Consider the following 24775-nt stretch of genomic DNA (forward strand, 5'->3'; position numbering starts at 1 on the left):
GGTACCAACGCGACTGACATCTCCCCCGCGTTCATTCATAAAGTGGTGACAAGTGGTCTTGTGGCTCGGATGTGCGACGGAGGAGGGCAGAGCAGGCACACGGTGTCCCCCTTCGAGAGAGAGGAGTGAGCGGGACGAGCTGCGGGAGGAATACAAATTATATACTTGTGAAAGAAAAACGGCCGACAAGAAGAAGAATGAGCCGAGCTGCCGATGTGGAGCGTTAAAGCCCGAGAAGACCTAGTGTTTCCTTGCCAGGCTGCTACTGTCCGCCTCCAGCTCCGAAGAGGATTCAAAGAAACAGCGTGTTTGTGATCTGCTGCTATCTGACTGACTGAACGGAGGGATGACAGTCAAGCTGGACTTTGAGGAGTGTTTGAAGGACTCTCCGCGCTTCAGGTAAGAGTTTCACCTGTGCTTTATGTTGATGGTGATGTAGTCAATGAAAAAGGAAGCAGGAGCAGCAAAATAACCCCAAAAAGAGTTCAAATCTGGGGGGAAAACTGTTGAAAACGCCATGAAACGGTCATCAGTGAAGGTCTGTGTTGCAACATCTTCATGTTTGCGGCATTTCAGACTCCAAAAAGTGACTTTCTTTGCGTTTAAGAGCATTTAGTGTCTCTGAATGAGTCCATCCTAACAATCAGCAGTCCCCCTGGGTCTGAGGTCGAGCCATGTCATGTCACTGCAAGTGTTGGGGTCAATAAAAGGAATGAGACTCTACATGCAGGCCTGCAGGGCTGGAGACACTGATCTGAGGTCAGATTCTGCTGTTCTGTGCTGCATTTTGATGTGTCATTGAACCACAGGAAATTCAATATTGTTGCTCAAGAAATAAAATAATCAAGTTACAGTGATGCTTACTTTTATTTAATTAGTAAAAATCGAACTTTCTTGACATCACTCAAGCGAACATCTACTTACTAGCTCATTTAAAGCCTCTTAAAACGTCACTAAAAGCCTCTGAGGTTCCTCACGCTGCTGTCAGTGTAGCTCTGCTGCATGTCAGCTACAGTCTATAGAATCAATCTTTCAACACTGAATCAGCATCTGGTGTAATCAAACGGGAAGTGTCACTAAATTGGTTTTGCAAGCAGCTCAAGAGAGAGAGAGTTTGGCAGAACTTGGGTGTGCCCTGATAGCTTTTGGCACCCAGCCTGAGTCACTGCCTGGTGTCGTCTCTTCCAGCTGATTTGGCATATTTCAATCCTGAGTGTCAGCCTCTCTTTCTCTAACCCCCCCCTCTCTCTCTCTCCGTTGCCCGTATTGAATTTATGAGGCTTGCACGGTGGTGGAAAGTTTGAGTTGTGGCAGCTGCAGTGGTGAGGTCTTGTGTCTGGAAGGAAAAGGAAACACATTAACGCAGTCAATCAAGCAGATAAGCAGAGAAAGTGAAGGAAAACAGAGAATAAAAACTGCTCTGGACAGCTACTCAAAATGTGCTGCTTCTGTTGCTAGGTAACGGTGAGGTGGGAGGGCAGCAGGAAGTGAGGCGAGATGTGCAGAGGTGATCAACAGTAGAGACAGGAAGTGTGTTTTCTGTGGGGACAACTGCGGCGGAAACTCAGTTTCAGCTCTGCCTTCATTTGCTCTCTTACTCTCGCCTGCATCCAAAAAATGTGACTCTAATTCAGAGAGAAATGAAAAGGACGTGCCTCTTTAATGAAGGAATCTTGTGACCCCACCCCCCTCGTGGCCTCCCGTTGCAGTTCTTTCATTCTTCCTTTCCTTCTCCTGCTTAGCTGACTTCTCATTTGGTCGTATTTCAAGAGGACATGACCTCAGTCTTTGATTCAAACATCCCCGCACTAACAAACACAGAAACACAAACAGTTACTGTCTGTCCAGGCCGCCTCTCTTCTTCTCTCCACTCAGTCTCGCCTCTGTTTTTTTCTTCTTCTTCTGTCTCTCTCTCTCTCTCTCTCTCTCTCTCTCTCTCTCTCTCTCTCTCTCTCTCTCTCTCTCTCTGTACTGTTGGTGGAAGGCAGCGGAAACCACACGGTTGAGCTGCTGGTTTGACAAGAGACGAGAGGCAGAAAGAGACACTGACTGTTGCACCAAAAACCAACAAACTAGCCATGCACAGGACTTGTGAGGTGCTTTTGTACATATGTGTGAGAGACGTTTGAGAAGGCCAGCTCTACAAATCTTAAGGGTATTAATCCATTATGAGCAACGGGCATACTGTAAGTATTCAGACTATATTTGCTTTTACAGTCTGAATACTTACAAGAGGGCCCATTCTGCAGACCTAAGCTCTGTTCAAACACATGCAAATTTTACTTTGAAATGCCAAAAAAATGTCCTTCTAGGTTACAATGGAGTGATGAAGATGCACAGGAATTTTACATTTGCTGTATCGATGCAGCCATGAATGCTGTAGCTTCAGTGAAGCTTTAAAACAACAAAATACACAGTGTTGTATAGACAGTAATGTGTATGTGGGAAATGTTATGGAGACAAATCAAATGATAAATTACAGTTCATAGATAAAAAATGTAACCCTGAAAAACATAATTATGCGCAAGGGCTATTTTTAATCTGTGGTTCCTGGACAGATGTTACATAGTCACCCTCAAAAAAAGAATATAAGATAAAAAATAAAAACTTTATTGAAACAGCGAAATAATAAAAATAGAATATTTTACACAAAATAAACATGCAGCACAGAAGCACAATACACAGCATGCAAAGGGAATATTAAAGTTAATAGAAATATGTGCCAAACAAGAGAACATTAATGAATAAAATGTCAGAAAAATATATTTTTTTAAATCCAAAAATATTAAATATACAGTGTTTGCCACTAATCATTTCAGTGTTACCTTTCACTTGATTGTAACTTTTTTGTCAAATTGACAAAATGTTTGGCACCGATTTCGCTCCACAAAACGTAACGTGAATATTTGCACACCAGGGTTTATGTGAGTCGATTTATAGTGACCTTTGTTCTCTCCTGTGTGTGACTGTGTGTATTTGTGTGTTTCAGAGCTGAAATCGAAGTGGTCCAAAACGATGTGAGCGAACTCGAGACGCGATTAGACAAGGTGAGACACACGCACCTACACACACACACTTTTATAACATCCTACTGAGCCACTGCTCTACTTTCAGGTAGGTAGGTAACAGTTGTTGTTGGACACATGCTCCTCATGTGAAGAGGCAGTGAAGTGAGAGGCGGTGATTGGGATACTTTTTCACCTGACAGCGAGCAGGAAGTAGCTGCAGGTGCTGCTTCCCCATCGTATTGTCCTACAACAGAGAGAACTTCTAGTTTGTTCTGCTTTGATACAATAACACATATTCCCCATTGCGTGCTTGTGTTCGTACGTTACAGTTTCAGATCTATTCATCTGATAGAGAGGTCACATGCTGCGTTTCTGTTCCTTGATGATACTGAATAAGCATGAATCATAATGTTACTCTGTGCTGTTTGTGACCCGGCAGCTCTTGTTCAGATTATCAAAAAATAAAATAAAAAAACATGGAAATATACTAGAAGTCCCAGACAAAGGACTAGTGAGTGATTTATATATGGCAGCAGGGAGAAAAAACTGGACTAACTGGGTTCAAGCACCTCGGGCAAGAAGTGCGCTTGAGCTAAAGACTGATGCCTCGCCAGCTCCAGTGTTGCTGCTCTGTGGCTGAACTCTGAGCTTACTGTCTTAGAAAGAAAGAGAAATGTCCCTGCTCGCATGAGTACCGGGCGTTTTTATTGCGATATTAGACATAATCCTGTTTTTTCTGTTATGCCATGTTCTGGTACCATGCTACATGTTATCATGCTGTAACATGCCTGATCTGCAGACAGATAAAAAAAAAAAAAAGATGGATAAACATTTAGGCCACGGTGGAAGAAATGGTCAGACACTTTACTCTAGTAACTGTAAAAATAACCAGTTACAAGTAAAAGTCCTGCAAAATGTTCAAAAGGCTACTTGGTCTAGATGGAGTTAGTTAGTTTTAACTTTTTTACAGACCTCTGATCGCATGTTTTGTATGTAAAATCTTAATTTGCAAAGGAACTAGTAACTACAGCTGTCAGATAAAATGTAGTGGAGTAAAAAGTACAAAATGTGCCTTTGAAAAATAATAGTAGAAGTATAAAGTAGAATAACAGAGCGCTTCGGTAAAGTACAAGTGGCTTATCAGATCTATCAGTATCAGTGTAAATGTTGGATAAGCTAAAAGAGACTGTACTACATTAAAGACTCACTCACGTCCGGTGTTTTCACTTATCCCTGCCGATTAGACCTCTGCTCCAGTTGAACATAGGCGAAGTTGTGCTGGGAGTGACAAGGTCATCAAACTCAGTGTAGTAATAAAAAGGATAAAGCTGTATCCAATGCTAACAGATGTGTGCAGCCAAGCTAACTGAAGAGTGAGGGAGCCTATGTAACTTTAGCTGAAGAGCAACTGCTGTGGCCACAAGCAGCAATTACAAGATAATGCTAACAAATGCTAAAATGTACAATAGCACAAGAAGAAAAGAATCCTAAAGTTAGCAAAGTGACTCAGAAATGTCTGTTAAACAGCAATACCTATCTGACATTTGCCAACATTAGCTAACATTAGCCACCATCAGCTACTGGCCAAACCAGTCACCAACTGTGCAGTTCCCCTGAGCTCTATGAAGCTTTATAGCGTGTTTCAGCTCATTGTTTTGGCTTTACGGTCCACAACGTTACTAAAGTTCAGGTTTGCTTTCCTGGCAAAACGCTCTTAAAAACATGTTGTGCGCTACAACCAGCTAGCTAGCGTTATTAGCAACATGCTGGTGATGATAGTGCAACATTTAGCAGCTCAAGAGCCAGATATTTCCCTCTGGAGTTGGTGGAGACCAAAAACAGAGCTAAAAGGAGAGTGAATATTGGACTTACGTTTGTCAGGTGGCCAGAAACACAGCTCCAAATGAATGCTAATGTTTCTTTGTGCCTGCTGGATGTGTAAATAAGATGAGATAAGATAAGGTCATCCTTTATTAATCCCTCAGCGGGGACATTTGCATTGCATACAGGATAGTGCAATAGAGACATACGTAGAAAATCAAGATATAATAAATATAATGTAAATATAATGTTCCATTGTTACTGTCATGTTGTATATCTGTGAATATTTTACCACAGTACATGTCTTTGTTAAAACTAAAAAAAAACTCTTTATGTGTATTTGTACAATAGAATATTGGTGATATATTGTTATCAAATATAGATCTATAAAACCCAGTATTCAAAATCCAGCCTGTAAAATCCAGTAATGTTCTGGCTGTAATGCAGTTTAGTGAACTCCAGACAGTATTTAACAGAAGCTGGAGGTTATATTCAGCATGCGCAGTGATTACACTCGATTAGAATAACCTCCAACTCCGACTGTTTCATCGCCTCAATGTGTGGATTCCTGGAATGACTCCTCCATTACGTTTAATTATTCATACTGATTATGACCAGGCCGTTAGTCACCTCAAGTGTCGCTGTGTTTGAGTATTCAGGATAAAAATTTGACTGCGGTGTTGCATGTTTGTGTCATCCAGCTTGTGAAACAATGCCAGGCCATGCTGGAGGCAGGCAGAGTCTACTGCCAGACCAGCAAGAGCTTCGTCAACGGCCTCCGGGAGCTGGGACACCACTGCTCCGGGGACAAGATGATGGAGGTGAGAGGAGCACAGTGCACATACCAGTCGTCAGGGAGTTATTTATACACTTGTGTTATTTCTCATGTCATTCTCAGTTTATGTCACATTTACTCAAAGAAAGTGCTTCACAACGTGGGTTTGAATGAGACTAAATGGACTGAATTGAACCAGGGATCACAATCTGCACTCTAATTACCAAACGGAGATGGTTGTTATAGATGACATTGCTGTTAATATTTGATGAAATGCAGAGTCTAATCTAAGATGTCTGTCCTGCAGGAGTGTTTGGACAAATTTTCCAAAAAGCTGTCTGTCATCTTGGACGCACAGGGGGTGAGTCTGTCTGTCTGTCTGTCTGTCTGGGCCTTTTGACTTACCGTCTCTGCACCACAATCTCCATTCCAGTCATGACGCTTATCAGCCCCAGTGTGTGGTAGCGTGGTCGAACAAGGCTGCTGCAACACTGTTGAACACATTACAATTTGACATTTAACAGTTATCTGTGCTCACGGTGATAGATTTGTCATCTGTCTCCGTTTCCCTTTTTAGGAAGTGATTGAGACCTCACAGAAGTCGGTCAAGACGAAGCTACAGAACTTTGTCAAAGAGTGAGTGAGCTGATCTTTTTTGTTCTTGGTGCCTCTCTCCCACCAGTAACAGTGTAATTCATACCACCTTCTTCAGGCTGAGTCACTCCCCCTGCATGTCTGCCAACCATTAGCACACTGCATGAAAAACAAATATTAGAGGCTTATGATCCTTCATTTTCCTTCTCTTGGTACTTTGTCTTGCGGTCTGCTCTTATTAGTGGGAACGATTCGGTGGATTACACTAGAGAGAGGATGTTTTATAGCATGTGACAATGGTGGTTAGCTGGATTTTTTTAGCCAGTTACACATTTTGAATGTGGTTTAAGCCTCTGAGCTCGCAGGTCTGTTATCAAACGGCAAACAGGAATGCATAAAAGCTGATACCGTTTGCTTCAAGTAAGCTTTATTGAATTTAAACAATATAATATGACACAAAAAAACACATGAATAATACATGACATAACAACAACAACTGCATTTACAGCCAATCCCCACCTGCACAGTCTGTCAATGTTTAATGGACGGCAAAGTGCTAATATGCCAGTGCAGTATAACATATGGCAATATGACAGAAAAAATATAGCGAGTATTAAAAACATACATAATGTTTATGCAAAACTGCACGGTGCTACATATCAGTGCTTCTATCCTTAGTTACTTAAAAGTAAGGTATATACATCTGCAGGTAAATAAACCAGAAAACATGACCAAAACTTCAAGAACAACCTGTTTACTCTCTATCACCCATACCTCGAAATACTCACAGAAGCAGGACGATCTTACCGAATGTTCCTCTTCTCCTCCCTTCCCATCTCTCAGGGATGTCCGTCGGTTCAAGGATGTGCGCAAGGAGTTTGAGCGTGGCAGCGAGTGCCTGGAGGGGGCGCTGGTGAGGAACGCTCAGGCCCCACGGGGGAAACAACACGAAGTGGAGGAGGCGAGCAATGCGCTGCTCAACGCACGAAGGGCCTTTCGGTCCGAGGCCCTGGATTACGTCCTGGAGGTGAAGTGAAAATCTTTTCTTCCTGTAGCTACTGAAAGACTGAATCTCACACCTGCACTTTATTTAGCTCTCTATTTTTGGCATTGGTCTTAATCTTATCTTTCTTATCTCACATTTATCGACAGGATGGTAGCGGTGTTTTTATCTTTTACTGCTATATTATTTTATTTGTTATTTATTTTTGGATATACTCTGTTTTATTTATTTTATGTCCTTGACTATAAGTTGTTGCTGTTCAGTGTCATCAACCTGTATCCCTGTGTGTTAATGCTGCATGCCAACCAAGTTTCCTAATGATGAAGTTGGAGTATTAATTCACTAACCTGCACTTGTATGTGCATAAAAACAGGCATATACAGGTTCCACTTCAACTTAGACTACATATGTGAGAAAACAAATGTACCAATCGGCCAAAATATGTTAAAAAACAGCCTGTATAAAGCACACAACAGCACGTCTAATTATAGGTCTTCTTCTCTCCAGACTTGTGGTTTAACTGGCCAGTGACTTTTTTGGGTTATGGAAACATGAATACTGTCTAACCGCTGCTCCCTTTTGTTTCAGATTAATGTCATTGAGGCCAAAAAGAAGACAGACATTCTGATGGCAGTGAGTTCATGTTGACCTATTTTAAGTTTATTCAGTTGCTATTGTAAATATGTGATGTCTAGATCTTTTAAACTGTATACCGTGGAGCGCCTCGGTAGCTGTATGGTTACAGGGCATGCCACATGATATCATGTTAAAAATATTGATGTAAGCATTCTTGTCAATGCTTTCTCATGGTTCCTGCCAGATGTTGTCGCTGATGGAGGCCCAGGCCCAGTTCTTCCAACATGGCCACCAGTCTCTGTCAGAACTGGATGAGTATCGCCGAAAACTGAATGAAGAGGTAATTGCTTGTAAGAGCCTGACTGATTTAATTTCCTTATCTTGTAGCGATCATGTGAGATGTGAGAACACGGCGTTCAATGACAGAAAAAAGATATTTAGCCCGACAAAGTCTTGTGTGGCAGCTTGGTACGAGTCTCAGAAAAGGAAAATTGTCCGTATGTTGTTATGTGGAGTTCAGTGAATTAGGCAGCCTGAAGTTGTTGCAAGCAGGGCGTTTAACCTTTCCATGACTAGATATGTGCATCTTAGTATACTTACCACTAGGTAACAACAGGGCATAATTATCCAGATACTATTCTTGGCTATAAACTGACATTATCTTGAGATATAAATAGAATTTTGCAAAATACGCTTACTTGCTGTCTTGAGTTATTGTAATGTTAGATGAGAAGATTGATACCACTCTAAAATGTGTGTGCTAACCATGAGAGCTAGGACGTGGTTAGCATAGCTTAGCAAAATGACTGGAAGCAGCGGGGAATAGCTAGCTCAAACTTATATCTATTACTAATACTATTTTTTAACTTTGGCCATAACCAGGCAAGCTGTTTCCCCCTGCTTCCAGTCTTTATGCTAAGCTAGGCTAATTGACTCCCAGCTCTCATTTCACTCTTGATGCAGAGACGTACGATCTTCTCATCTAACTTTTTTCATAGTTGAGTTTGAAAGTTAAGTATTGACCTTTAAACAGCTGTGAGCGAAACAATCTCACCTCAAGGTCCCTTTAGAAGCTCTTCTGGAGCTTTTTTACCATATTAGACAATATTTATCAGACCCTGTGGAGGCTTTGACTACTGGGGAGCAATGTTTTGATGAGCAGGTTTCTGTATTGTTTGTATCTTCTGCTCAACATCATACGAGGATGCAGAGGTGACGTGATGGGATTGCTTTTTTTATGCATACTTTTCTCTAAACTTTGCCTTTTTATTGAGAAATGTTGGCTAGTTTGCCTCCTCAAGCCTCTGATCACTATTCAAATTAAACAATCGAGAGTTTTTGATGGGTTACAAGCAAAAGTCTTCGAACTCACTGCTCTAAGTAAAAAATGTATTAAGACAGTTAGTGGTGGTAATCTGTCATGAAGGTGCCAGAGAAAATTACCACAATGCAGATTTCAAACATTCAAAAAGACTTAATCATAAGACCCAAAATGTTGTTTGGGTAATTTGCATCAGACAAGTTTTTGGCATCTTTCTGAGGGGGCCGGGCCAAGGAGTCACAAGATGACATCACACTTTCATTGTGACAGGAAAAAGTGAGCAACAACAGGAAATATTTCACATGTCTGTGTGTGTGTGTGTGTGTGTGTGTGTGTGTGTGTGTGTGTGTGTGTGTTCCTGCTCTTTGACTGTCCAAACTAGAAAAACATTTTTGCACCGTCATCCTTGAACATCAGCAGTATTAATGAGCGTTTTTGCTAAATGAAAATAATTTAAAACATTAATTTGTCAGCGTTCATTGGCCGAATCTAACCACAACAAAGCTCTTCCTGTTTTAACAGGAAATGATAGTAACGAGAATGAGCATATGAGAGAGAGAGACACTGAGGAATAATACTCTGAACAGACTCTCTGCAAGTGTTGTTCCTCAGTTTTGCACAGGATGTAGGAAGAGGTTCATCACTTCCTAATTCCTGTTTCCTGAAGAAAGTCTGCAGGAGTGATAACCTACCCTGAACTTCATCTCTCTCCATTTCTGTCTTTCTCACAGAGGCAAACATGTCAGAGGAAAGGAAAAGGAAAAAAACAGGGAAAGTTGTCCTTCAGTGAAGTGAATAGACAGAGAATAATAAATAAGCACTGATAGAAAAGAGAGAAACATATGCACATAAAGAAAAGTTAATGCATTTTTTTTTTTACAGGTTTTTAGAACACTCTTCTTTAAAGAAGTGAAACTCTTCTGTCAGACTATTGTCTTCTCTTCTTTTAGTTTAAATCTAATATTTTCTCATTTCTATAGCTCTTCTCTTTTTTACCCATTTCTCCATTTATTAGTTATATTTAATTAAGGAAAAGCTCAGAATAGCTTGTGTTTTAAGCCCTAATGTTGGTATTAGCCGGCTGATTTGTCATTGAGCAAAACACTTAATAACTTCCTTAGCCAACTTGAGTAAAACTGCAAACCAGTTAATGTATCCGAAAGATTAATATATTATACATAAGAGATCTTTAAAACCGTTGATGTTGGCATCCTGAAGAAAGCTTCATCGAGTGCAATGCATTGTGAGAGGTATTATGAGTGGAATAATATTTAAAAATCAATACTTGTGTCTGGACCTCTGTGTGTCTGCTCCTGTTTTAACAGCACACTCAGTTTGTCCTAAACTCTGCCCGGGAGAAGAGGGACATGGAGCAAAGACACGCTGCAATCAAGAAAAAGGTAACACATTTACAAAAATGAGCACTTAAATGCACACATTTTACATGTGTAAATATCTTAGAAATAAAAAAAACCTACAGGAATAGGCCCATAACCAAAGAACTACACTTTAAATCCCTGCACAGTCTTTTGAGTGACACGAAGTGACCTTTTAAATACTTCTAGGACGTGTCCTACGATGACTCCATCATGGATTTCAATGCTGACGCAGCTAATGGGATCGCCATGGAGGGGTACCTCTATAAGAGAGCCAGCAACGCCTTCAAGACCTGGAGCAGGTACAAGTTTACCCACGACATATCTCACACAGAACAGCTGCATTGTCTTTGTGCTTCTCTCCCTCCATACATCTCACTGAAATTGGAAAACAGTTTCTAAACGGTGTGTTGTGTGTGTGTCGACGCTCTGTCTTTTCTTTCTTTGCCTGATTTTTTTGACTTCATGACCTTTTCATATTCTTTCTCCACTCCAGGCGTTGGTTTTCAATTCAAAAAAATCAGCTGGTGTATCAGAAGAAATTCAAGGTATATTTTAAATAAAAGTCACTATTTTTAAAAAAGATGATCTTCTTTAATAACTTAGACCAAAGAGCTCTATGAAAACACACAAATATGCATAACAACACGCACACGGTCTGACCTGCATGTTCCTCTTGTCTGCGTCTCTCAGGACCAGCCTACAGTTGTGGTGGAGGACTTGCGTCTTTGCACAGTCAAGCCCAGCGCTGAAAATGAGAGACGTTTCTGCTTTGAAGTGGTCTCCCCGTCAAAGTGAGTGTGTGTGGGCGAACATGTCAGTGCATTCATGCATATGTGTATTTAAGCGATGGTGGTGAATTTTCATCAGCGTTAAGTGTGAGGATTACTGCAAATGAGGGGGGGTTGTGTGTTTGTGAGAATTGGTCCATGTTAATTTCTCATGTACTGAGAAATTAGATGATCACAGTGTGTGTGTGTGTGTGTGTGTGTGTGTGTGTGTGTGTGTGTGTGTGTGTGTGTGTGTGTGTGTGTGTGTGTGTGTGTGTGTGTGTGTGTGTGTGTGTGTGTGTGTGTGTGTGTGTGTAGGAGCTGTTTGTTGCAGGCAGACTCGGAAAGGCAGCAGCAGGCGTGGATTAGTGCAGTCCAAAACAGCATCGCTTCAGCCTTTCAGGAGCGCAGAGAGGACCCACACAGCCCAGTTAGAATATACACACACACACACACGCACACAATACACACACATGATCTAAATCTGCATTTTCAGTGGGAGTTTAATCCGAGGAAATACACAGGAAGTTGTGTGCCTTTGTGCGTCTCCTCATTCCTGTATTTGTGTGTGTGTGTGGTTATCAGAGACAGCGCTGCAGCTCGGTGTCAGCGAGCAGTTTGGGAGGAGGAGGAGGAGGAGGAGGAGTGGATCAGGAGAAAGAGGGCTGTAAGGCGTTGGAGGAGGTTCAGGCGATCCCAGGGAACAAGCAGTGCTGCGACTGTGGGGAGCCCGGTCCTGATTGGGCCTCCATCAACCTGGGCATCACGCTGTGTATCGTCTGCTCAGGAATACACAGGTACACACACACACACACACACACACACACACACACACACACACACACACACACACACACTTGGCTTGAAACCTTAACTTTCATGCTTTCCCTCTTTAACAGGAGCCTGGGAGTCCATTTCTCCAAAGTGCGCTCCCTCACCCTCGACTCCTGGGAGCCAGAGCTCATTAAGGTAATTTAACCTTTTAACTGCAGCAGCTACACAACCTCATTACTGCCTTTTCTGTGTTAACAAAAAGCTCCACTGAGTATGATGATTATGCAATGTGTTATGTAATAGTTTACTTTAAATAAACTCTACAAATGGTGCAACAAGCACTGAAATTAACGCACATTATTTCTTATTTCTTGGCTTCGTTTAGTTGATGTGTGAATTAGGAAACACAGTAATCAACAGGATCTACGAGGCGCGGATTGATGAGATCACCATCAAGAAGCCCCACCCCTCTAGTCCCAGGTAAAAATGTCGACACTTAAATTAGAGGGGAAAGTATCATTCTGTGAAAACGGTTGTATAATGTCTCATGTGGCTCTGGAGGAGCTTTCTGTAGTCTCAGGTAATGACCCTGGTGATGATGACATTTTTAGCAGAAAGTCTACTTTAGAAACTAGGACGCGGAGCTGGAAAGATGTGGACATTGAAAAGGAAAAGAGGGTCTAACGAAAAGAGGCTTTTGGTTGCATTATGGGAAATGCAGGACCCAGTATTTCTGGGGCTTGACCACCACTAGAGAGTAAAAGTCAGGGTATCTCTGCCTCTGCTGCTTTGATTTTGACCATTCTTACTGAATCGTTGGAGTTTCCCTTTAAGTCAGGAGAAACAAACCTGATTTATTTGGAAGCTAAAGAAGTAAGGAAAAGAGAACGAAAATGTATTATTTTGTATTTTCTGTCAACAGTCTGGGACTTTCCCTTGAGCCAGATTTCCCCAAAAGTTCCTCAAATGAAGATGTGGCCTAAATGTGTTTCGCCAATCTATGTCACAGCGTCCATCTCAGTTTCTGGTGGCCAAAGACAACTTCCACATTGGACATCTTGATTTATAGAAATATTGGCAGTAGGTCGTTGTGCTTTGTTGAAATAAGATGTTGTGAAATCAGTCCACATTGGGTTTACATTGCAAAAAGAGCAATTGATATAGTAGGCATTTAGCTCTTAGGTGTTGGAGATGTTCTGCCATAGATGGTAAACCACACACGTGGGAAACCCCTGATGGTTTGATTGATACTTAAAAGTACATGTTGAGGGGAAAGTAATCAGGCCACACCTCCATTTGCACATTTAAGCCATGACTGCTGGAAAATCTTGCTGAAGGAAAACAAAGCAAAAGACAAAAGGAATCATATGGAATGAAATTAAATACACATTTATGGAAGTTTACAATATCTTTGTGCATTTCATTTATTTAATCATGTATTAACGCATCAATAAGTTGTGCTTGGTCCTCCATAATGAGACAACACCTGTACTACAAACCTGTCTTGGATGAACTGATTTGCAGGTGCTTTTAGCATCATTTATTCCAACAAAACTCTCTGAAATCAGCAAACGGAAACACACTCTTCATTTCCTCCTGCTGTTATATTGATGGCATTACATAAAGGCTTAATTCTGTGGACGGTATATTTGCACGTTGATTGGAGACTAACTTGGCACACCTCTGGGTCAGAGTGCATCGGCTCCAGCTCTCCACAACTCTGAAAAAAGGCTTATGTGTGTTGAGAAGTTTTAAAAATGTAGCCCTCTGCAAAGATCTATGTGGTGTACAGATGATCATATCAGCGGCCTACAACTCTTATTTTTTTACTTCCTCTTCTCCCCTCTCTGTTGTGTTTAAGCAGACAGGAAGTGCCACAGGTACACGATACAGATGGTTAACGTCGTGACTAATGCGTCCTCCGGAAATTTACCGTGAGGCTGCATGCTCTCTGCAGCATGAACTTTCAGTCTTGTCTTGTCTCAGCTTTCGTTGTTTGATTATTTTTTTTGGTCTAACTCCCTTTTGGAATATTACGTTTCTTGTAGTGTATATGTTTTGTCTTGTTTTCAGTCACATATTGACAGCTCCTATATACGTATCTGATAAACATGGATTCAAGCAGTAGAGAGCTCACATTTGTGCTGTAATTAAATAGTAGAAAAAGGAGGCACTTTGAGCCCAAACAGATGTCTTTTTAACTGAATTTATGACTTCATTAAAAGACACTGAATGCCTCAGGGACATGTGGTACACATCCTCGTCTCACAGCTGCACAAGCAAGTTGTGGAGTCAAACTGAGAACAGCCAGAAACATACTGACAAATGCAGCCCAGCATGTCGGCTTCTTTTGTTCTGCACATTGTGTCATTCTGTGAGAGAAGATTGCTGAAGAAATACGAACTCTGTCTCTTTCTAATCAATCATTTCTGTCCCTCAGAGGAGACAAGGAGTCGTGGATCCGATCAAAGTATGTTGAAAAGAAGTTCATCCAAAAGCTGCCGGAGACTGGCAGGAACACCCTGCTGAGGCGATCCAGCGCCAGGAGGAATCGAGCGACCACGCAGGACCGTACCGTACCACGACCGCCGCTCAAACCCAAACCAAACCGAGCCACTCTGCCTCGGGTCACAGGTAAACACTGATGGAAACCAGCAGGCTTTTAAAGGTGTAATAACTCAGCTGGTTGCTTGCTGGTTGTCATCACTCACTTACTCCTGTTGACGTCAACAAAACAGAAACACACACATACACACACAATCCCCAAAGTTGGTGATCCAGCATGAGGTGATAATCCTAAGGGCCAAGTCTGCTGTATATTATGTGTGCTGTTGCAGTCAGCAGGATAAACCAGTAATCGTGGCTCTCTCTCTCTCTCTTTCCCTCAGGGCTGAGCCCCAGTGACCTTGTCCAAAAGAACAATACAGGCTTTCACAAAGGTGAGATAAAACACACACACACACACACACACTGATGTACACATCTGACCTGACCACAAAAACAAGATTGTGCAATGTGTTAAACATGGACTGTTAAACTAAAGTGTCATACCACATTACATTTATTAAATCGAGCCTCTAAAGGAGGAAAAAAAAGGTGTCAAAACTTCACTTTTCAAGTTAACCCTCCACTTCCAGCAGATGTAGAAGAGGAAGAAGAGGATCTGAGCGGACTTCACCCTGGGGCACTGCTGTACCGCTCGGCAGCCCTGCAGAACTTCCCCGTCATGGCCGATGCTTTGGCCCACGGAGCCGACGTCAACTGGGTCAACGTAGCCGAGGGGTCCAGCACGCCATTGATACAAGCCGTCTCAGCAGTGAGCAGAGCATGAAATCCGCCATTGAATTTGATGTTGATGTTGATGGTCCCCAGAGGATGAATCATGATGATTCAGATGACCTCCTGACTTCTCCTTTAGTACTGCCATCAGGCTAAAATTTCCACTTGAGCAACATTTTGGTCAATGAAAGGGTATCTCAAGCTGGATTTTCAAGTAAAGTGTTGAATATGAATGAATATTCAAGGTCCCAAGAGGACGAATCCTAAAGATTTCTAACAGCAAATGAAACAGACATTTTCTCAACACATTCGTGCTCCCCATCTATGACAAAATATGTTAGAATTGCCATGAAATTTGCATTCCAGTGAGATGAAACCCTCAGGATATGTTTATATATATATAAGTTTAGTCCCATGACTTAGAAGGCTTGAACACCAGATGGACCAGAACTTAATAGACACGTATTTCCTTCCCAGAATGCCCTGGCAGCCTGTGAGTTCCTGCTGCAGAACGGTGCTAACGTCAACCAGGCTGACAGCAACGGGAGAGGACCGCTTCACCACGCCACCATCCTGGGCCACACTGGGTAGGACACACTGCCACACACACACACACACACACACACACACACACACACACACACATGCTGCTGTCACACATATGTAACAGTCCCATTTTGTAGAAAAAGTAATCCGCACACTGACATAAAAAGTAGAAAACACAAACAAAATCAATGTATTCCATGTGCAAAAGGTGACACTACGTGAAAAAATGTGATGTAACAATACAGTTTTAAATAAAGATAGACATACATATGCAAACAATAGTACAGCAACAAAATTAGACGCTGACACGGGTCAGTTTCTTGGTGCAGGAAAATAAACCGATTACTTTATACACACACACTCAAAGAAAATCTACTTAAGCCTCCTGGCACAGTGCCCAAAACCATTAATGAAGCTAAATAGATTCACCCTGTTTGCCCAAATGACATTCCTGTTGTGTGTAGTGGGAAATCTCAGCACAAAGGAAGTGAATGATTGAAACAAAATACAAGAGGCTCTTAAAGAGCTGCAGGCAAGCTGGAATCACAAAGTTAAGACTTTGTACAGCATCTTTGTGCAGTTGACAGGATTTTCAGGCATTGATGTGAAATATTTTCATTTCTAAGCAGTACAAAGTTGCCTGTTACAGCAACATTTCCTCCAAGTATTCTTTGCCGAGTCCTACCTGTGCCTGTGCTGCTTATCAGGGAGTTCAGGGAGTTCAGGCAGAATCTGGCTCTAATCTCATCTGGCCTGGGGTCAGGTTGCAGACTTCTGCTGTGGAACACAGGTTTGCAGCATAATTCAGATAAGGCATAAGATAAGGCAAATTAGTCCAATGATGAATTAGGAAATTACGATGGTCTTCGAGATGCAATTTTCACACACACACACAACGAAAGAACCTCACATTGTCAAGGTGTTGTTTTTACTATTTGATTGGATGTAATTAGACTCTACTTCCTCCGCTTGAAGCCCAGATAAAGTTCCTGATTTCCTGAAATGGTTCCTGGGCCTCTGGAGAAGTTCCTGCTGTTGAAACTAGCTACAGAAAGCAGGGATTACCTGGCTGTCAAAGCCCCATGCTACAGTGTGCACACACACTCTCACACTCGGTATGTGTCTCTCTGCTGTCCCAGGTTGGTTTGTCTCTTCTTGAAGCGAGGAGCAGACTACAACGCCAGAGACAAGAACCAGAAAGACCCCATAACCATCGCGGTGGACACTGCCAATGCTGACATCGTCACTTTGTGAGCATTCGAGACAAGAAAAAAACCTCTCATGTGAAAATGGAAACCACTTAACTACAGCAGCGTTTCTAACTGATCTTCTTGGTTTCAGGCTGCGGATCGCCAAAATGAACAAGGAGATGCGGGAGATGGACGGAGCGTTTGGCCAATCAGGTCACACAGGGGGGCAGGGATCTGGGGGTTTATTGAGCGGGACTGGAGGTGGGCTGGCCCACACCAGGAAGAGCCTTCAGGCTATAAAGAACCATATAAGTGGCTGGGCTCTGGGGGGGCAGAATGATTAGTGGGGATCAAAATCAGCCCAGGACAAGAGACAGGCAGTGGGACTGGACTGAGCTAAATGGAAAAATGTTTTTGTCAAGCATCAGAAATCACTGGTCTTGCGGTGTCATGTGATGTTTATCTGCAGCATCTGCCTCCCACACAGAAAACACGCGCCATCATCATTTCTAAGATTAAATGCCATCGTTGAGAAAACATAAAATCCAATAAACCGAGACAGAGCCAGAACACACGGTACGACAGTATAAAGGCAGAGTCTCAAGGACGTAAACGAAAACAGATTTACTCAATCAGTGAAGACAGGAAAACGTCTTGTGAAACAAAGAGGAGACGTTCTTCAGGAGTCCGCATTGCACTTTGAATTACAAACGCACACCATGTTGCACTTTGAAACCCACAAAAATCTCCAAATGCCTGCGAGCGCTACATGTGGGTGTTTCTAATGTTTCGCTGTTGTATAACTGAAGTTTAAGAAAGTGTATATATATAAATGACCTATTTCAGGCCCATTCTTTCTGATATTGTATATCTGGGATATTTTTATACACAGTATGTACAGTGTTCTGGCTTTATCAGATTTTATTGTGTATTGGGCTGTCTTTTTCAGCCCACTTATGTAAGCTAAATTCAATGTTGGGTTTGGTTCTCAAAGACGACTTCCTCCCACTATTCTGTGAATAGTGACGCAGTTTGAACTCATACATCACTGTGTTTGTATTTATCAGAACGTCTCTGTGCTGTAGCTCTTGAGCTTAAGGTTAGCGGCGGGTTTTGTTTGCGTTTTGTCATTTGGCTCCTTTTCAAGCTGCAAAGTCCATTCTGTCATGATTGTCCTTCTTGTCGAGGCTTTTGTCAAGTCCCTTGTGTAAGCTGTTTAGAATCACGGGTTTCATGAAGGAATGGAAAACGTGATGCTTTTTGTCTGCTTGAAACAACTGCTGGTCAGTATTTGACGTGCTGTGCTTTATCACTGTGTGTCTCTGTCGTGTGCACTCATGTGCCTTTGCCTTCTGCCCGCTGAGATGTCCAGCTGGTCTCAACTGCTTGTGCAGTGTGCCACCTACTGCAAACTAAGAGGTAAAATGCATGTGCATTGTGTGTGTTTATTTGTTCAGTTGCATGCTTCTTGCTTTAGGGCTACAACTCGTAATGTGTTCAGGAAATAGTTGGTGGAGTCACAGCTATTAAAACTGAATGTGTCCTCTCCAAAATGATGTAGCTTTTTGATGAAAGATGTTATGGTTCAAATGCAGCTGTGTCTCATTAAAACAGAGGATGTGCTCCGAAAGAAAGCCAAGAATTAAAATCAGAAGAGATGGCATGCATTTGAAAGTGGATTCTTAGAGTTGCACCCTTTTAAGGCTCATGTCTTCTTCTTCTTCTTCTCTGGTCTTCTCCAGGTGATGAAACCTACCAGGACATCTTCAGAGACTTTTCACACATGGCCTCAAACAACCCAGAGAAGCTCAAACGCCGCAGCGCAGACCCCAAAACTTAACCAGCTGTTGCCTCCTCTTCACCCCTGCTGTACAATGCTACTTGCTGTCAAACACACATGCATAGAAAACATGCTGGTATCCAACTCACAGGCATGCAGACACACATTTTCCCTGGCTACCTGCCACATGTTCAGTCATAGCTCAGCTGGTGTTGACTTCAGAGGGGACGAACTCTCTTAACAGTGAATTCTTTGTGTGAACACGTCAGACCAGAACAATTGTGTCCGAGAGGGAACACTGCAGCAGCTTTATGAGAGCAGCATGAGGTGTCTTTATGTGTAGCAGAGGGTAACGCCATCTCTCCGCCAAGATAATTGAATCCTGTAAATCTGTTTTGTTTTTTTTTAAACTAAAAGGGCAGTTTTTATGTTCCTCTGTCATTTCTGTTGAATTGTTACATGAAAAAGAAGTGAAGATGTTTGTTGGAAATGGAAATAATTGAAGATTTTTACTTTTGGAATATTTTTAGTCATTGTTTATGTCTGTTTTGCCAAACTGTGTGAGGTACTTGAGATTTGTATCATGATCAAATAAACCACAATACAAAACTTACTTATAAGTGTGTTTTTACAAAAAACAATTACAAGCCTAGGTTCATCTTTAAACGATACTGTGCAGTAGTATGTTTTGCTGTCAAGAGTATGAATCCCCAGCAGAGGGCGACATCATTTTGTGATGGAGCGTGTTATCAAAAAGTTGCTGGTCATCAGTGATATCGCCACAGAAGATACTCCCTCCCCTATATGTTAAAGACTGAGAAAAAAACTACTAAAGGTAAAGACGCATTGAAACAAAATACATTGCTTTTTAATCAAAAATGAGTATAAAATATCACGTTTTAACATATAACAGTGTCAGGTCGCAGCCTGGATGTTTGAGTGGTAGGTTTAAGGCTAGAGTGTTACAGCTTTGAATCACAGTCAGGAAAAGCTGGTTAAGACGAACATTTTCCACATTTCAACAATTAGAGAAGCTCCACTATTCAGTAGCTGCCAGTACGATGAAGTGACTACAAGTCACATGAGATTAGTCTGCCAGTAATCAGCAGGTCACCGTCTGTCCTGTGAACATGGTGTTCATTCAGCCAAACATCTCGGGTTTACAAACACAGTCTGGGTTTATAGTCTGGGTTATATGTAAGTGCTTATTCAAGCAATGATTGTACGATCAGAAAATGTAAAATAACAGTCTTGTATTCCTGCCCAGCAACATGATGCACTGGTGGAAAGTGAGAGAGTTGCTGGTGTCTGCGGCTCTTTTTGAGCTATTGCTGTGTTCATAATGAATCAGTTAACATTGAGCAGCACAGAGGCGGGCTGCTAATCATCAAGAAATCTATCGTCTTTTACGGTGCATCTTCTTAAATCTTCTTTTTCATTGTAATTACCACAACTACTGGGCATTCAGTACATACCACAGCAGGGAGTACTGATTGTTTATTAACTTTCTGTGAAAAATAATGTTGTCGTGTAGCTATAGAGACAGCAGGGGGGACTGGGGGACTGGGGGCCAATAGGGGCCCAATAGTGAATGAATCCGGCCATGCTAATTGCCATATCTATTGTCATCAGTGCCTTCATTAGAAGAGTGAAGATTAATCATGTATATGCAAACTTTAAATACACTGGTCAGTTAAAGCAGCAGAATCAGATTCACACTTTAAATTCACATAAACCACCAAGAAAATAAAATAGTTTTCTACTTAGTAGTATGGAGACACTTGATGGGACGTGTAATAATAATAGTAGTAACAAAAAAACTAAATTTCAAATTTTCCTTCACATTTCCTATCTTGCATTCTACTGAGCATGTAAAGCAACCATACGTCTGTACATTGCACATAGAGTATTTCAATGCACAGTTTCCTTTAGGCAGAAGGAACTGGTCTCAACATTAAACTGAGGTTACAATGTTTAACAGAGTCAGGAACTCACTGGCCCCGTCATGCTGTCAGAGTTTACACAGTAAGCTTCTTTCTTCACTTTGGGTCTGAATCTCTGAGGTACAAAGCAAACACGTGTGCAGCAGCCCACTAACTGACGGTGTCTTATTTCACCTGTCAGACCTTTCAACTTATCTATGAATCGTGTCAGAAGGCAAACTATTCATCTGTTCCAACTCTGAATGTAAACCCTTATCTTTGTCGTCAAGGGAAGGCCTTTGAGGAGCCGGTGGGTCTGTGAAGGAGAAGTACTGAGGCAGAGTGGCCATGGTCAAAGTACCGAGAACGAGGAAACTGCCCGCCACCATGAAGGAAGCGATGTAGTTGCCCGTGACGTCCTTGAGAAACCCTTGGGATATGGAGATGGGAGAAAAAGAGGGAATATTCACACTAAAACACAGAACAAGTTGCTTTCACATGGACACACGTTTGTTATTAGTGTCACCTGTGCTTTTTCTGCTACGACAAGTCAACATGTTTGCTGTGACAAAGGCTGTGATGATTTATTTGGTAACTTAAAGAAACAGGAGTACTCTGACGCTAGCAAGGTTATCAAGGTTCAGGTTAGCAAGATTTATTAAGATGATAAGCTAGTCTTGATAAACCACAAACTCACTGTCTACCATTTTTATTGGAGCTTCTTTCTACTGAAGAAAAGCCCATGTTCTGTGGATAATCCAAAGTAACAGGAGCACAGATCTTGTCATAAATATAATTTTCTAATGCTTTAAACTCCCCAAATGAACTTCCATTCATGTCCATAGTATTGAGGTGGAGACATAAATCTCTGAGACACAAAGTAAATCTCAAAACCTGGGCAAACCCAATCTATCTGACCACTAGAGGTCAGTAAGAAAATATATGTATTTATTTTTTTCTGAGACATTCTGTTCTAACTATGTAGAATGTAACTTGTAAAAAACAGGAGATGAGGTAAGAGGACTGGCTGACCCTGATTCAGTTAATGTTTGACTACTTTTAGGCCCAGTGTGTTAACTTGTGTGAACTGATTTAGGTCACTTTAGATAACCTGAAACAAGGTGACATGACCTACATAGAATTAAAAAACTGCCAAATCTGTACTAAGGTAATGTGTCTTCTACTGTTCTGCCCCCTCTAGCACTAGTCTGCTCCTTCAGTGTGCTCGTACCTGACAGAGGTGTCCCCAGCAGTCCTGCGCTGCTCTCGATTAGCTGCAGCAGCCCGAGGCCCCCCATCATGCGCTCCACGCCCACAATCATGGGCACCACCGCAAAGACCAGAGAGGTCAACGCCCCAGAGCAGAAGCCGTAGACGAGGCTGATCACCATCAGTGCAGAGTAGGAACCGGTCAAGGAGCTCACAGGCAGCAGCATGATGAACACTCCTGCCAGCGTTGTCCACATGCTCAGTAAGTGAATCAGACGAAAGTGGCCCAGATCTGAGAACCAGCCTGACACTACACGGCCCAAAATGTCTGAAGCGCCGGCAGCTGACATGACAAAAGCCGCTTGGTACTCAGAGAAGCCAGCTTGGCGGCTGTGGGCCACCAGGTGGAAATACGGCACAAAGTAGCCGACGTTAAGAAGAGTGACGGCCAAGGTATAGGTGATGTAAGGCCTCTCGAAGAGCAGCGACAGCTCCAGGTAGGAGGACACTCGCTGCAGCGCTGCACCACATGATGACCTGCTCTCTGAATCCACCTGAGGGGAAGAAAAGAAGGAAATGCTGAGCCTCATCTTCACTTAACATATATCATCCAACACCCTTCAAATTTAACTTACCTTCTATATATACAGTAAGTGTTAATGTAAAGTCATCTCTTTTTCACCAAACAAGAGACTGATATCATGTCTGCAAATAGAAAGACAGTCACAGCATGAATTACTTAATTTTATGTGCGGTATTTTAAAGGGAAATATTCTTTATAGACCATTTTTAAAGTTCATAAAGACTGTTTCTTGGGTACACACACCACATGACTGTAGTAGTGTGATTGTGTGATGTTGAGGTTTTGTTTTGTGGCAGTAGTGAGCAGCGCTTAGTTAGTTAAATTCTCAGTGAGACATGGAACAGCTTCCCTTCATATAGAACAACATATTGTGTCAGGAATTCTTGCTGTAAATCATTTACTGAATCTTGAATCCAACTTCTCTGCTGTGTATGTATAAGCTGAAGACCGTAGAGTCTTGTAACACCTTTGCTGGGGCTTTAGAGCGTCGCTGTGGACGGATGAGAGCCCCACAGGGCACAATGTTGAGGCTGAGGCCCCCCAGAATCAGAAGGGCCCCTCGCCAGGCATACATCTCCACCAGCAGCTGGAAGAGTGGGTTGAAAGCGAAAGAGGAGAGGCCGATGCTGGAGAACGCCAGTCCCAGCGCCAGGGTCCGCCGGCGAGTGAAGTTAGCCATGACTGTAGCCACCATGGGAGTAAAGACCAGCCCCCAGCCCAGACCTGGAGGAGAGGGGAGGGAAGAACCACTGTGAGAGGTCACTTTATTCACCTGCAATTAACTAGGTTAACAGTTAACTAGGTAAACAAAGATGAGCTGCTTGTTGTTGTAAGACTTTGTTACCTGAAATAACTCCCATAGTGAGGTAGAGGTGAACAAGACAGGTGGCCTGCGAGGCAAGTATCAGGCCGAGTCCAGCGAGACAGCCCCCCGTCATCACCACCAACCGGGTATCATATGCATTACATAGTGCTGCACCCAGCGGACCTGTAAAACACACACACACACACACACACACACACACACACACACACACACACACACCTGCATTAGTCAGGACTTTAAAGCATAAAGCCTGCAGTCTTGTTTTTATCTTGTCCCCCAAACTCAGCCTGACATATTTGGTATCTCCCAATTGTAAATAAAGTTCTGGTGGTTTGAACAATGTCTGGCTGTACAACATGAGTTTGTAATTTAATAAGAGGACTAATATGTATCTGTTACCTGGATGACAGAATTGCAATTAGTATAACAATAGATTACAGATTATAACAGACAACACACATACAACTGGGTACAACTAACAATTATGTCCATCATAATCAATGATGAACATAATTGTTAGTTGTACCCATAATTACAAACAACCCATTCATACTTTAACTCACTGAAAAACTGCTGTGCTGCCAAGCCTGTGGACGAGATCCAGGAGATGGCCTGAGCGCTCTCATCAAAGTACTGGACAAACTCTACAAAGAAGATCCCCAAGCTACGCATCAGGCCGAACACAAGGCTCGTGCTGACGAACAGGGCGCCGACCAGCACCCAGCCCCAGCCTCCATCCGGGCCCTCAGCTTCATTGCTCTGGCTCTCCGCTTTGGGCTTGAGGTTGGTCATATCTAGGAGAGAAAGGGAGTACCAAGAACATGAAGATATAGGAAATCAACAGTGCAGGGTAAGTCTCAGATCCTCTCTGTGGTTGTCAATAGCCATAATGATTAACTTCCCACGGGCCAATAGATTCCCTGGTTGAGCCATGTAAGTGTGACCAGGCTGCTTAACAAGTTGGCCTTCGTTTGAGAACAAGATATAGGTGAGAGGTGAACTCCAACAATGACTGCTGACAAGTGTTCATAGATCAGCTATGTAGAAATATTTGCATGTTCAATAGTGAAAGAACAGACAGTCCATTAATCCACTTTCACTAGATTTATTTTATATATTTCTCCTACAGTGGACATACAGTTGTCTGCAGAGGTGACACAGAAAATAAAAATTATGTTATTGTTGTTGTTATCAGGTTATTGTCATTCTTCAGTTTTTCTTTGGCAGTCAAATGGCTTGTTTCTGTATCTAAGTTGTCATTAAAGCAGTATTACAGTACATGCATGTTCCTTCTAACTGGACTTTATGTCTAACTTTGATGTATGAATTTGTATGCTTCTCACTGTCACCAATTGTTAAAACACATGTTTCATAAAGCTGTACAGTAAATTAAAAACAATCATCTGATGCTTAAGTTCTTAA

At 42.2% G+C, this 24775-nt stretch overlaps 2 protein-coding genes across 3 annotated transcripts; one reads left to right on the plus strand and one right to left on the minus strand.

Moving 5' to 3' along the window:
- acap1 (ArfGAP with coiled-coil, ankyrin repeat and PH domains 1) lies at positions 1 to 19426 on the plus strand. 2 transcript variants are annotated; one of them, XM_070929691.1, is made up of 23 exons: positions 1 to 399; positions 2990 to 3047; positions 5531 to 5650; positions 5912 to 5965; positions 6182 to 6240; positions 7042 to 7225; positions 7790 to 7834; positions 8022 to 8117; positions 10424 to 10498; positions 10664 to 10776; positions 10971 to 11022; positions 11168 to 11268; positions 11563 to 11674; positions 11830 to 12041; positions 12144 to 12213; positions 12404 to 12498; positions 14459 to 14652; positions 14907 to 14957; positions 15156 to 15334; positions 15775 to 15884; positions 16983 to 17093; positions 17185 to 17246; positions 18776 to 19426. In XM_070929691.1, exons 1-23 carry the CDS (start codon positions 347 to 349, stop codon positions 18871 to 18873), a joined length of 2304 nt encoding a protein of 767 aa, XP_070785792.1. In that variant the 5' UTR covers positions 1 to 346; the 3' UTR covers positions 18874 to 19426. The 2 variants fall into 2 exon arrangements, with proteins under 2 accessions (XP_070785792.1, XP_070785793.1); XM_070929692.1 differs by having other exon boundaries at positions 15159 to 15334.
- Positions 19427 to 20907: 1481 nt separating this feature from the next.
- slc16a13 (solute carrier family 16 member 13) lies at positions 20908 to 24145 on the minus strand. The gene is made up of 5 exons (XM_070930099.1): positions 23917 to 24145; positions 23372 to 23515; positions 22994 to 23250; positions 21967 to 22498; positions 20908 to 21165 (listed from the first exon to the last, which is right to left on the minus strand). Exons 1-5 carry the CDS (start codon positions 24143 to 24145, stop codon positions 20948 to 20950), a joined length of 1380 nt encoding a protein of 459 aa, XP_070786200.1. The 3' UTR covers positions 20908 to 20947.
- Between the last annotated feature and the right edge of the window lie 630 nt (positions 24146 to 24775).

The sequence above is a fragment of the Enoplosus armatus genome, chromosome 23 (assembly GCF_043641665.1).
Source record: "Enoplosus armatus isolate fEnoArm2 chromosome 23, fEnoArm2.hap1, whole genome shotgun sequence".
Taxonomy (NCBI): Eukaryota; Metazoa; Chordata; class Actinopteri; order Centrarchiformes; family Enoplosidae; genus Enoplosus; species Enoplosus armatus.

Excerpts from the sequence above, each read along its gene's own strand:
- acap1 (XM_070929691.1), top strand. The coding sequence starts at position 347 with ATGACAGTCAAGCTGGACTTTGAGGAGTGTTTGAAGGACTCTCCGCGC. Across the intron at positions 400-2,989 it reads AAGGACTCTCCGCGCTTCAG|AGCTGAAATCGAAGTGGTCC; the intron begins GTAAGAGTTTCA and ends TGTGTGTTTCAG. Across the intron at positions 17,094-17,184 it reads AATGCTGACATCGTCACTTT|GCTGCGGATCGCCAAAATGA; the intron begins GTGAGCATTCGA and ends TCTTGGTTTCAG.
- slc16a13 (XM_070930099.1), bottom strand. The coding sequence starts at position 24,145 with ATGACCAACCTCAAGCCCAAAGCGGAGAGCCAGAGCAATGAAGCTGAG. Across the intron at positions 23,251-23,371 it reads CACTATGGGAGTTATTTCAG|GTCTGGGCTGGGGGCTGGTC; the intron begins GTAACAAAGTCT and ends CCTCTCCTCCAG. Across the intron at positions 21,166-21,966 it reads GCTGGGGACACCTCTGTCAG|GGTTTCTCAAGGACGTCACG; the intron begins GTACGAGCACAC and ends CCATATCCCAAG.